At 45.7% G+C, this 11,602-nt stretch overlaps 1 protein-coding gene across 1 annotated transcript; it reads left to right on the top strand.

Moving 5' to 3' along the window:
• The first annotated feature begins 3,841 nt into the window (after nucleotides 1–3,841).
• LOC120673658 (plastidial pyruvate kinase 2-like) lies at nucleotides 3,842–10,938 on the top strand. The gene is made up of 12 exons (XM_039954608.1): nucleotides 3,842–4,164; nucleotides 4,951–5,238; nucleotides 5,490–5,655; nucleotides 6,256–6,390; nucleotides 6,471–6,581; nucleotides 6,656–6,744; nucleotides 6,964–7,026; nucleotides 7,290–7,465; nucleotides 8,381–8,483; nucleotides 8,554–8,702; nucleotides 9,504–9,612; nucleotides 10,436–10,938. Exons 1-12 carry the CDS (start codon nucleotides 3,907–3,909, stop codon nucleotides 10,541–10,543), a joined length of 1,755 nt encoding a protein of 584 aa, XP_039810542.1. The 5' UTR covers nucleotides 3,842–3,906; the 3' UTR covers nucleotides 10,544–10,938.
• Nucleotides 10,939–11,602: the final 664 nt, after the last annotated feature.

The raw sequence follows: 11,602 nt of genomic DNA, 5'->3' as shown, positions 1-11,602 counted from the left end.
GCGGGGTGTCGGGAGCGGAGGTCCACCCGCGAGCTTTCGAGAGACATTGGCCAGAGAGAAGAGGACAAGGCTGACATCCTCGATGGTGGGGTTAGAGGCCATCATGAGCGCGATGCGGCGGAGTACCGCACGGGTTGGCTGTGATGGCCTACGCTTCTTGATGCGCCAGCGAACTGATCGCCGACGCCTCATATTATGAGGCTTAGGAGGCGGAGGAGGCTCCTCTATGGCTGCCAGAGCGGCTTCCTCCTCGTGGAGGCATAGTGCACCGAGTTGGTCGGTGACGAACTCCAGGCTTCCGAACTAGAAGGTCTGCGAAGGCGGGAACGGTGGAGGCGCCCACAATCCATCGCGGGGGATCATGGGAGACTCCAGGGAGCCAAAACGGATCGTCTCGCCGCGGCTCGCCGCCTGAGCGGTGAATGGGGTGATCGAAACCATCCGATCGCCGAAGCAGTGAACGCACAAAGCGCTCCCCACGGATAGCGCCAAAACTGTCGCTGCGGGAAATGGGCGACTACAAAACTACTCGATTGCTCATTTGTTGTGCGCTTGATTGGATATGGTCTAGCACACAGAGACTCGAGGATTTAGACTGGTTCGGGCCGAATGTACCCTACGTCCAATATGGGGGGTGGTGTTCTCGCCCTATTGCTCTCGAGCCTCTGGTGCTCAAAGTTCAGAGGGGAGCTTACAAGCTGGTCAAGCAGTGTTGAACCTCTAGGAGTCCAACCCTTTCCTATGTGGGGAGATTTTTCTTTTATAGTTCAAGGTGGGCCCCAATTTACATATATCTAGCATTGTGTCCTGGCACCGTTGGGGCGTCCTTCATTCTTGTCAGTCGTCGGGGCCCACTCAGTCAGTCGGGAGTGGGCAGGTTTGATCCTGGCGATCTTCTGGGGCAAGGGATGATCCTGGCGATCTTCTTGGGCAACGCGTTCCCCTGGTGCTGTCCCATCCTAGCTCAGTCGGGACGGCGCGACCACTCGGATGGTCTCTCGGGGGTCTCCTCCGGTCTTGTCCGCCGGAGCCTACTTTCCTTGCTCGCGGGGCTATCTCACACCACCCTGCGTAGCTCCTATCAACCGGACGACGCGCCCGGTGAGGGGTGTCTTACCGAGGTCTGGTTGGGGGCGTCCGGTCACACTCGCTGGTGTAATGAAATGGTGCGCAGAGGCAACCATCATTACGGCGAGGGGAGGCAGCATCTGTGGGCGCCCCCTCCCGTTGTGTCGCGGGGCCCGCGCAAGCGGCGCTGTCCCCTTGTCAGGAAGTCCTGCTGGCTAAGCCCTTGCTGCAAGATAAGGAGAGCTGGCGTCTTGGAGCCTGCACAGAGCCTATTTTGGCCGGCACGCCTGTCAGGAGGCGCGGCGTTCTTGGAGCGCACGTCCCGGGTCACCGGCATGGCTCTAACCCGGGGCGCTAGGTCGGGGGGCCGCCACGTGTCCCGGGAGGTCGTGCTCCCGGATCCGTTGGCTTAGGAGCGAAAGCAGCTCCCCACACGGCTTGGTGGGCCGTTTTGTTCTTGGCCCAGTGAAACTTCTGGGCTTCCCTTTATACAAGTCGGGCCCGCTGGGGATCCCGGGTTTACACCCCCGTCACCATTCTTGGATCGCCTCTCATGGAATGAGTCTGGTAACAAGGGGGCTCGATTTAATGGTGCACAACACTCAAAAATGCGCAGAAAGATGACACCAACCTCAAGGACGCGGCGGTGTGCCCATATGCACTCAACGGGTGCAGTCGTCATCGCACCGCCATGGGTGCCTGCAGCCTCGGGGCGGTTCTATTCAGCTGGCCGTGGCTGGCAGCTGATGCTGATTTGTTGTAAAAAAAATATTGCTGGCTTGCTGTTGGCTGGGGACTGATGCTAATTTGGTGTGAGAGAAAAACACTATTGGCTGGCTGGTGACTGATGCTAATTTGGTGTGAGAGAAAAACACTATTGGCTGGCTGGTTGACAAGCCAGCTAAACAGTGTTGTCGTGGGGGGAGTGTGCTCGAGCGGTCGAGCGACAACCAAGAGTTGGTATGATGGCTCAGCAGTGATTGGGGTCTTGGGAATGGAGGTGCGGGAGGAGGGGAGGTGGAGCATGAGCACCGCGCGGGGTGCCGGGAGTGGTGACGGACGGGCTGTATAGCCGATGGTGAGAAAAATAATCCGTTTTCGGCAGAAACATCGTCGAGTTCGCGATTTCTACGAGCCTGTACCTCCTCCATTCTCTCTCGGTCCAATTTATGTGGTATGACGGATCCGATTTGGGTGAAAGGAGATTTTATTTTTTTTAGTATGGATATAGATAAATTTGTGATGAGACAATTTTTTTCGAACAATTAGGGGGGGATCCCTACCTACTTCATTTCATTGATCGACAGTAACACAGCCCAGTACAAAACATAATCTTGGCATTCTAGAATGAGATTACATGAGCTCTCACACATAACGAGAGAAAGGATTGAGAAACAGAGGACAACATAGAGAATGCATTCTACCGATCGTCAATGGGAGCCGCAACCGAACAACTTGCTTGTCAGATTCATAAGAGCCAAATTGCATCCACCCACCCCTCGCAGCTACAACGGCTTGTGATGAGACAATAATCTCATACTAAATTATTTTATCATTCTATATTCTCACTGAGTTTGAAATGAGTTTCAATAGCTTATCAAAATACAATTTGCATTCTCCTCAGAATTTCCAACATAATATTAGATGAGTTTTTGTGAAAAATAATGAGCAATGATTGACACAAGAATTACATGAAGTTTACAAGGAATTAATTGATCAAGAGAAAGTGTTTGAACTAAAATTATATATATATATATATATATATATATATATATATATATATATATATATATATATATATATATATATATATCCCCTTACATCTCTTAGAAAATGTCAATCCCTGTATATCTTACTATTGCAGGTGAGCCGGTCCTCACCGTATCAACGATGTTGTTACTTGTGCGATGGGCACCGCTCCTTATTTCCAATTGATCCAACTTAAAATCATGCATTCATTTCATCCCAATCTTTACTCTCCCAGTCTCCCGTTGTAAATCTGCAGTACATTCAAGCACGCCACACCGCTCATCGTCCAGGGACCATGGCTCTACCCCTGCGGCCTGCGCATTCCGTTTCCAAAGTGCAGAGTCGCTGATCGTTCGTTGACATTACCCAGCTAATTGCGGAAACGTGCTGCACACAGCGAGAAACGAGAGACGGGGGAGAGAGGGCGAGGTCATTTCACATATTTTGCCTAAGCACACCACGTGGGTTCTTGAAGCTGACTTCTCGCGCCGTGTCGACGTACTACGGGTACAGCTACTGCGCCTGCAGCCACATCGCTGTTGCCGTCACCAGCAAAATAAATCACGGTTTCCCTTTCACTAACATCACCGTGAACCAATGATGGGGCGCGTTAGTTCTCTCAACTTCTCACTGCATTTACCTGTCTCATTGGCCGATTGGCGGCCAAAACGCACCCTGACATCGCTCACCATGCGTCTCGTTCGTGCCAACCACCATCACCCGCTGCTCCCAAGCTGCCGAGGCCCAGCGCTTCCTACTCCGAAGTCACGACGGACGGTGCAGAACGGGGGGCCTGGGCTGTGACTGACCGCGCCGCATATTCCGAATCCCGAGCTAAAAGCCACGGCGGAGACTCCAAGGTTCGTGCGGCGGCAACGGGGGCGACGCCGCCACCGCCAGCTCAGCAGCGGCTGCCGCACGGGACCCGCCTCCTGCCCCACCCGCGTTCGATACAAACAAAGCCGCCGCATCAGCAGCAGCCTCGTCCTTAAACCCACCACCCAGCAACCGTGGAGGCGCGCACCGGCACCACCATCCGACCACTTGCCTCCTCTCTGCCAGCTCCAAATCTCTCGCCCAGCCTCGAGGATGGCGGCGCAGGTGGTGACAGCGTCGGGCGCCGCGGCGGCGGCGGCGGCCAGGCACCTGGGCGGCGGATCTGGGGCGGACGCGCTGCGGCCGTCGCCGAGGCTGCAGCTCGGGGCGTGCGCGTCCAGGGAGAGGTGGGGCGGCTCCGCGGCCGCGAGGGCCCGCCGCGGGACGCAGGCGGTGTCCGTGATAAGCCGCGCCCCGCGCGCCAAGGCCGAGGTGCTACCAGTGTCGCCCGACGACGACGCGGCCGTCAAGGTAGCGACTAGCGCCACCACCACCACCACCACCACCACCACCTCATCCTCCTCCTCCTCCTCGTCGTAGTACTGGTTGTTTGGCTTGTGCGCTTGTGCCGCGCCGGTGGGGGCGCTGGCCAAGGAGTCGTGGAATTGGGATGGGGACGGGATTTCGATGTTTAGATACTATCGAGCCGGTTGGGCGTGAAAATTGGAGTCCCTGATGGTGAAATTGGATTTGAGGTCGCCTTCGTGGTCGCGACGGCGAAATTTGGAGGGCGAAATCGTCCGGGGGATGTCGTGATCACTTCATATCAATACATACATGCGGAAGAAAGCAATTAGGCTTTGGCGTGTATTTTCCTTTCGCTATTCCATGTTCCATGCATTCCTACTGGACTGGAGCTGTTTGTCCGTTTGTTTCGTTGCGTAACATGGACACAGGATGTGGAGTGTAAATCATGGTGCGACCCTGCAAACTTGGCCATTTGCCTTTGCGATTTGTTGCAAGTTACAACCTATTACTCCCTCCTTAACGAATTGTAGGTCGTTTTGACAAAACTAGTGTATCTAAATTTGGTAACATGACCTATACAATTTGGGACGGAAGGGTACTTGCTAATAGTTTTTTATTTACTGTTTACCAAAATGGCACTGACACCCCTGTTAAATTAGTTGTGGAACCCTCTTCCACCAAGAATGGAAGCGCATAGACTTGCGCTAATGTATCTTTGGGAATGCAACCCTAATACCTTATGGTTTTAAATTTCAAACTTCAATACCAATAATATATTTATTTTGACAGGAAGAAGCAGACTTCCAGCACCTTAAGGCTATCCAGCAACTTGCAACTACAGCAAATGGTGTGTGGTCTAAACCAAATGTGAGGCGCAAGACAAAGATCGTGTGCACCATTGGTCCCTCAACTAACACCAGAGAGATGATATGGAAACTCGCTGAGACTGGCATGAATGTGGCCCGGCTTAATATGTCACATGGAGACCATGCATCACATCAGAAAGTTATTGATCTGGTGAAGGAATATAATGCATCACATGCAGATAATGTGATTGCTATTATGCTTGACACGAAGGTTGGTATTACCTCTTTTGTGGTGTCGACACTAAATCACAAAAAGAGAGATAGTTCCCCTCCTTAGAAATTGCTTTCCTTTGGTTTCAATAAAAGGGAAAAAGAAGCTGCTGTTCTGCAGTATTCTTAGTTCTTACTATTAGTCTTTCATGCCCCTGTTAGCCGTCGGTTCACTATATTAATCATAAATAGAACTGAATCTTTCTTGTTCTGCATTTAATTTTTCATATGTTGCCTTGATTTACAAATCAGGGTCCAGAAGTTCGAAGTGGAGATTTGCCTCAGCCCATATTTCTGGAAAGTGGCCAAGAATTCACATTTACAATTAAAAGGGGTGTTGGGACTGATACATGTGTTAGCGTGAACTACGACGACTTTGTTAGTGATGTTGAAGTGGGTGACATGCTCCTTGTAGATGGTATGCTGATATTATATTCCTTATCTAGTATTCTATATTTTGTCTCTCTTTTCTTCTTTTCATTTGGCTGGGTGCCACATGATTGCACACGTCATCTCTGGAATCTGAATACCAAAACAAAAATAATCACTTTATCTAAAGTAGTTCCAGCAATTTTTTTTATGGTTGGAACTTCTGTCAAAAATTGCAGTAAACTTTCCTAGTTTTGTTCATCATAATGATATTCTTTTTACTTTCTCCACTTACATGCGATGTGGTTCTTCCCTAGAGCATTTGGATCTTTACCTGCACAAATTCTTCATCAAATGTGTATGAATGTTCTGATCCAGTGTTCACGACATGCTTGACTGTAATCTGTACATAAGAAATTGTCAGGGTATTGTTGTACATCGCTAGTGTCAATACTACAAATTTTCTGATATGAAATTCACAAACATTAACTTTCTTCTGGCTTAGTTCTGCATAATTGTGTAGTTCTTCATTCATATTGGGTGTCAGACATGGACATCCTGTTCAGTGTTAACTCTTGTGTATTGTATCTTTTGGTTTTTAGTGATTGTTTGCCATGTTCTTATTGAATCATGTGTTTTAAATTTTCAGGAGGAATGATGTCATTTTTGGTCAAGTCAAAAACTGAAGATTCTGTGAAATGTGAAGTTATTGACGGAGGTGAACTGAAATCTAGGCGCCACCTGAATGTTCGCGGAAAGAGTGCAACCTTGCCATCAATAACTGGTAATAGTCGGCAATATTTTCTTAGTCTACTGCATCTAATGAATATGTTCTTGTTTCACACACCTGTTTCAAACATGCAGACAAGGATTGGGATGATATAAAGTTTGGTGTGGATAACCAGGTTGATTACTATGCTGTTTCTTTTGTGAAAGATGCTCAAGTTGTCCATGAACTGAAGGATTATCTGAGAAGTAATTATCAATCCTACTTTTCATATCATGCACATGTTCCATAATTGATAGAGCTCATTTTATTCTATTTTCAGGCTGCAATGCCAACATACATGTAACTGTGAAAATCGAAAGTGCAGACTCCATTCCTAACTTACATTCAATTATCTCAGCGTCTGATGGGGTAAGGAACTGATCATAATTATGCTTGGGTTTAGTGAAATGCCATCAAAAGATTTATATCTTTACATGGATGGTCTTGAGTTGTATGGGAAATCATGAATATTCCTCTGATCTATATTCACTGTTCTGGTTTTAGTTTTGAGGGCTTAACCTATTGATTTACCACTGAACGCTCTCAATTGACATTTTGAGGGAACTAATTTAGTATTGAACACTGTAGGCTATGGTGGCCAGGGGTGATCTGGGAGCTGAACTGCCTATTGAGGAGGTGCCGCTGTTGCAGGTACGATGTCACTGATCATGTCTCTCATAAGCTATTGCACAGAAAAGCAAATGTACATGTAAATGCCTATCCAGCAATTTGGATTACTTTGTATTACTTGTGTATACATGTGTATACATGGCAATGCAGCCTATATGTTACAGTCCCATTTGAAAGCTGCCGTGCCTAGTTCTTACTCATAAGTAATCAATAAAATTATCTCTTTGTCCTAAAAAGGTGACTGACATTTATATCTTCCTCAAATGCCATGTTCCTTCACGCAGGAAGAAATTATTAGAATGTGCAGGAGCATGGGAAAGGCTGTTATTGTTGCTACTAATATGCTGGAAAGTATGATTGTTCATCCAACTCCCACCCGGGCAGAAGTTTCAGACATTGCTATAGCTGTTCGAGAGGGTGCTGATGCAGTTATGCTTTCTGGAGAAACGGCACATGGAAAGTATGTGTGTTTTGCTTTTTCTTAACAAGATATTTTCTTTTGGTCTTATTAGCTAATTATATGACCAAAAATGTCTCCGTATTTTCCTTACGTTACTAGTGTTATAGTGTATCATTATTTTATTTTTGTGTGCCATGAACAATTAGCTGTTTCACTAATACTTCCACGCTGCTACATCATGTTATCTGGCTATTGCATTCTTCAATAGTTCTAGATGCTATCACAACTGACAGTGAAAAAATACAACAACAACAACAACATAGCCTTTTGTCCCAAGCGAGTTGGGGTAGGCTAGAGATGAAACCCAAAAGACACACAGGTCACGGTTCAGGCACATTGATAGCTAGTCTCCAAGCGCTCCTATCCAAAGCTACCTCCTCAGAGATATCCCAATCTTTAAGGTCTCTCTTAACCGACTCGTCACAGAGTGAAAAAATACAAAAGATTAAAAAAAAATACTGTTACTGATGGAGTTGCTTGCCCCTTTTGTTTACTTCTACAGAATATGGGATATGGGAGTTGCTTGCCCCATGTGCTACTTCTACAAAATAGGGGATATGCTGTTTAACTATGTTCTTAGTATATCAAATCTGAACTCTTAATGACATATATTTCTTAATGACATACTTAGGTATGAGTAAATTTCACTGGCAGTCCTTAAACTTGTCTCGAGTTCTCATCCCCATCCCAGTACTCTTAAAATGCACATAATAGTTCTTAAACTCGTCCCACGCTCTTATCCCGGTCCTTAAACTTGTCCTGATGAAATTTACTCCTTAGGTATTATAGCTACTTGAACAATATTGTGGCCTTTTCTTCTTGGTTTGTATACATATATTTGCAAGTCTTATTCCATACCCTGATTTATCTTTAATATAAGAGTAGATATAAAACTAAACTTATGGTTTTTGACAGATTTCCCTTGAAAGCTGTTAAGGTCATGCACACAGTTGCCCTGAGAACTGAAGCAACCATTCTTGGTGGGGAAACACCTGCTGACCTTGGTCAGGTTTTCAAGGTCTGACACCATTCTTTCCCTGTCATGCTGATTAGCACCTTCCATTTTCTAACCATGCCTCAATATGTAGAACCACATGAGTGAAATGTTCGCGTACCATGCAACAATGATGTCAAATACTCTTGGAACATCAATAGTGGTTTTCACCAGGACAGGATTTATGGCTATCCTGCTTAGTCACTACCGTCCCTCTGGCACTATTTTTGCCTTTACAGATGAGTAAGTTTTATATTCTTTTGTTCATAAGGATGCTTGCTTTTTATATCCCATGATCATGACTCATCAGTAAAATGTCTCCAAGGGCATGTTTTATGTAATTGTACTGATGATGGCCTATTGAAGAGATTCTGTTAAATATTTGAGCATAATTAATGTTGGTAATTAGCTGTTTATTTCTTTTTTCTTGTAATATGTCATAATTGTGAAACATGAATCAATTAGGCTGTCTTGTCCGACCCAATAATTTGTTAATAACCTTTTGGACAACCTTTACAATTTAATGTGTGGGCATGTACTAGTTGGTCTTGTTTCAGTGATGACTGATGAAATCAAGTACCCATTTGAAATTATGTATGTAATTTTGTGGTTCACATGCAAGATATGAATTGTAGAAAACCAAATAGTACACTGACATTTCAAGACTTTACAGGCTCTTGGAGCCTATCGAAAATGAACACTAGATATTGGCCTTTGTGATTCATTATCGAGTGGGCTTGGAAGCCTGGAGGGCTGGAACCCATCTATTTATAGCACCTCTACAATTGGATGTATACTAAGTATGGAGAGTAGACACCCAAAACACTTTATGCTGATACATATTTAGGAAAGGAGACATTTGATGTTGCTAGAAGTTGAGTTTCTTATGAAATTGCTGTATGAAACTGCTGTTGCACAGGGGCACCTGTTCTGAAAAAGGTTGCCTGAGATTAGTTCGTTTGGTTTATGTTTTCACCTTTAGTCAGTTTTTTCATTTACAGTCCCTGTATTTCTAGCAAATAATTCTTGCTGGTCTATTTATAGGGAGAGAGTGAGACAACGATTGGCTTTGTACCAAGGTGTATGTCCAGTTCTAATGGAATTTTCTGATGATGCTGAGAAGACATTTGGTGATGCTTTGTCTTTTTTGCTGGTAATGACTTATATGACATATTGACAACTTTTGTAGTTCTTTTTGTCACCAGTTTATTTTTTTTTGTTATATGATTAAGGGCAGGTTTAATATGATGTCCTCAGGATACACATTCATTATCCACATTATGTTAGGAGCAGTTGCACGTAACATATTAACATCTAGAACAGTCTCATAGGTGAACTTAGCATTATTAACTTTGAAGTAGGTTTACCTACAGCTGCAACATGGGCCAACAGTGCATGGCATTGGCACCTTTGATATACAACATGGCCACATCTGAGGCATTACTTCACAGGCTGAGAGGCCAGCCAAACTTATAATTTATAGAAAAAAAATGGGAATAAATATGCCTGGAGCAGCAAGTGCATTAGTGCAACCAGGTTTTTACAGAAAACCAGCAAGAATATATCAAACAACCAAATGGGCGGGCGTCCTAAGACCAGTAGCTCTAGTTATGTCTTGTTGACAATGATTGGCTGAATGAAAATAGCAGCAATGACTTCATTATAGCTATTGTCAGTCTACCATTTGGCTATTCAAACCAAAGTTTTTGGGGCTGGAATACAGTGATATTGCATCCTTATCTTGTGCAATGCTGCGCCAAAGTAATGTTGCTCAGGTAACTGAAGGTAGAATTCAAATATTGTATAACTAGGCAGCCTGACCTGAATCCTGCTGCTGTTGGTAGCAGAATGAGATATTACAGATCTATGATAAAGCAATGGCGCCTTTAAATTCTAACAACCCACCTATTTGTACACTGTTTATTTAACCGCAAGGACGGAAGATAGACCTCCTAATATGATGGCCTTGTTTCCAGAAACATGGTATGGTTAAGGATGCCGAGGAGGTTGCACTGGTTCAAAGTGGCAAACAACCAATCTGGAGATCACAATCCACACACAACATTCAGGTCAGGAAGGTTTGATGCGGAAATGCATTGTGGTATTCGAATTGTCAGGGGCATCAACTAAGAACTTGCTGTCTTCTGGCGAAGTCGAAGGCTTGGTTATAATAATACCACGCAGGTAGTGCTAGTTTTCCATTAGCCTGGTTAGCTTGCGTCCATGGTATGTAGCGAGAGCTGCTTCTGTGATTCTTGATTCATTTGTCATTTGTTGTGTGCTTCCCCAGTTACATGTAAAATGGCGGATGGCCCATCCTTCTGTCTTCCATTCTAGCTGTAGCTTGCCAGCTTGGGAACACCGTAGGCTCTTGTTGTCATACAATGTGTCCCGTTTGTTTATGAGAATGGCTTCCTTGAAGACATGGCCATTTTATATGTGAAAAAAATGAAACGCTTTAGGCAACGTAAGTGCATAACCTGAACCTATGCTAACAGGCCATTACGCTCCCTATTTGCAGATTAGAATGCATTTTTTTTATTTCAGAGTTATTTGAATGCATCTTTTTTGACGCCTCTTATCTGGGTACAGCTGTAGCATCTGTTCATATACACACGCACCACTCTACACACGCACATCACACTCACACCACCCGTGTACAATCAGACCTACAACTACACACAGATACGAAGACTTCGTTCTTCTAAAGATCACTGGAAACTCCAAGGCTCCGTAGGCGACGGGCGCGTCGCAGTCCCTTTGTGGCTCCACGCATGAGAGGCACCGTCGCAGTCCTTTTGTGGCTCCACGCATGAGAGGCAACGAAAATTTTATTTGGGGGAGAATCCTGGTGAGAGACGCGAGTTGCGATTCTGAGAATTGAACTCGCGCCGCCAGCACGCCCACCGGCTGTGCTAGCCACCCGAAAGCTGCCCGGTTCTTGAATGCATCTTTTTGTGGCATCTCCCGCGCTTTGAATCCAACAGACTCGGTGCGGCCCAATCGGTCTACTATGTACATCTTGCTTTTTTTTTTTCTCGAACGGCTGTACATCTTGCTTGAACAAAGAAGAGGTTATGGGCTTCTTTCATTCAGAAATCATGGACGCTCGCAGGCCCCGCGGCCAGCCGGGGCGGGCAAGC

This window comes from Panicum virgatum, chromosome 5N (assembly GCF_016808335.1).
Source record: "Panicum virgatum strain AP13 chromosome 5N, P.virgatum_v5, whole genome shotgun sequence".
NCBI lineage: Eukaryota > Viridiplantae > Streptophyta > Magnoliopsida > Poales > Poaceae > Panicum > Panicum virgatum.
Note: the sequence above shows the minus strand (reverse complement) of the source record. Positions and strands in the feature narration are given on the sequence as shown.

Coding starts and splice junctions, on each gene's coding strand:
- LOC120673658 (XM_039954608.1), top strand. CDS start 3,907: ATGGCGGCGCAGGTGGTGACAGCGTCGGGCGCCGCGGCGGCGGCGGCG. Junction 6,391..6,470: donor AACCTTGCCATCAATAACTG/GTAATAGTCGGC, acceptor TCAAACATGCAG/ACAAGGATTGGGATGATATA. Junction 6,582..6,655: donor ACTGAAGGATTATCTGAGAA/GTAATTATCAAT, acceptor TTCTATTTTCAG/GCTGCAATGCCAACATACAT.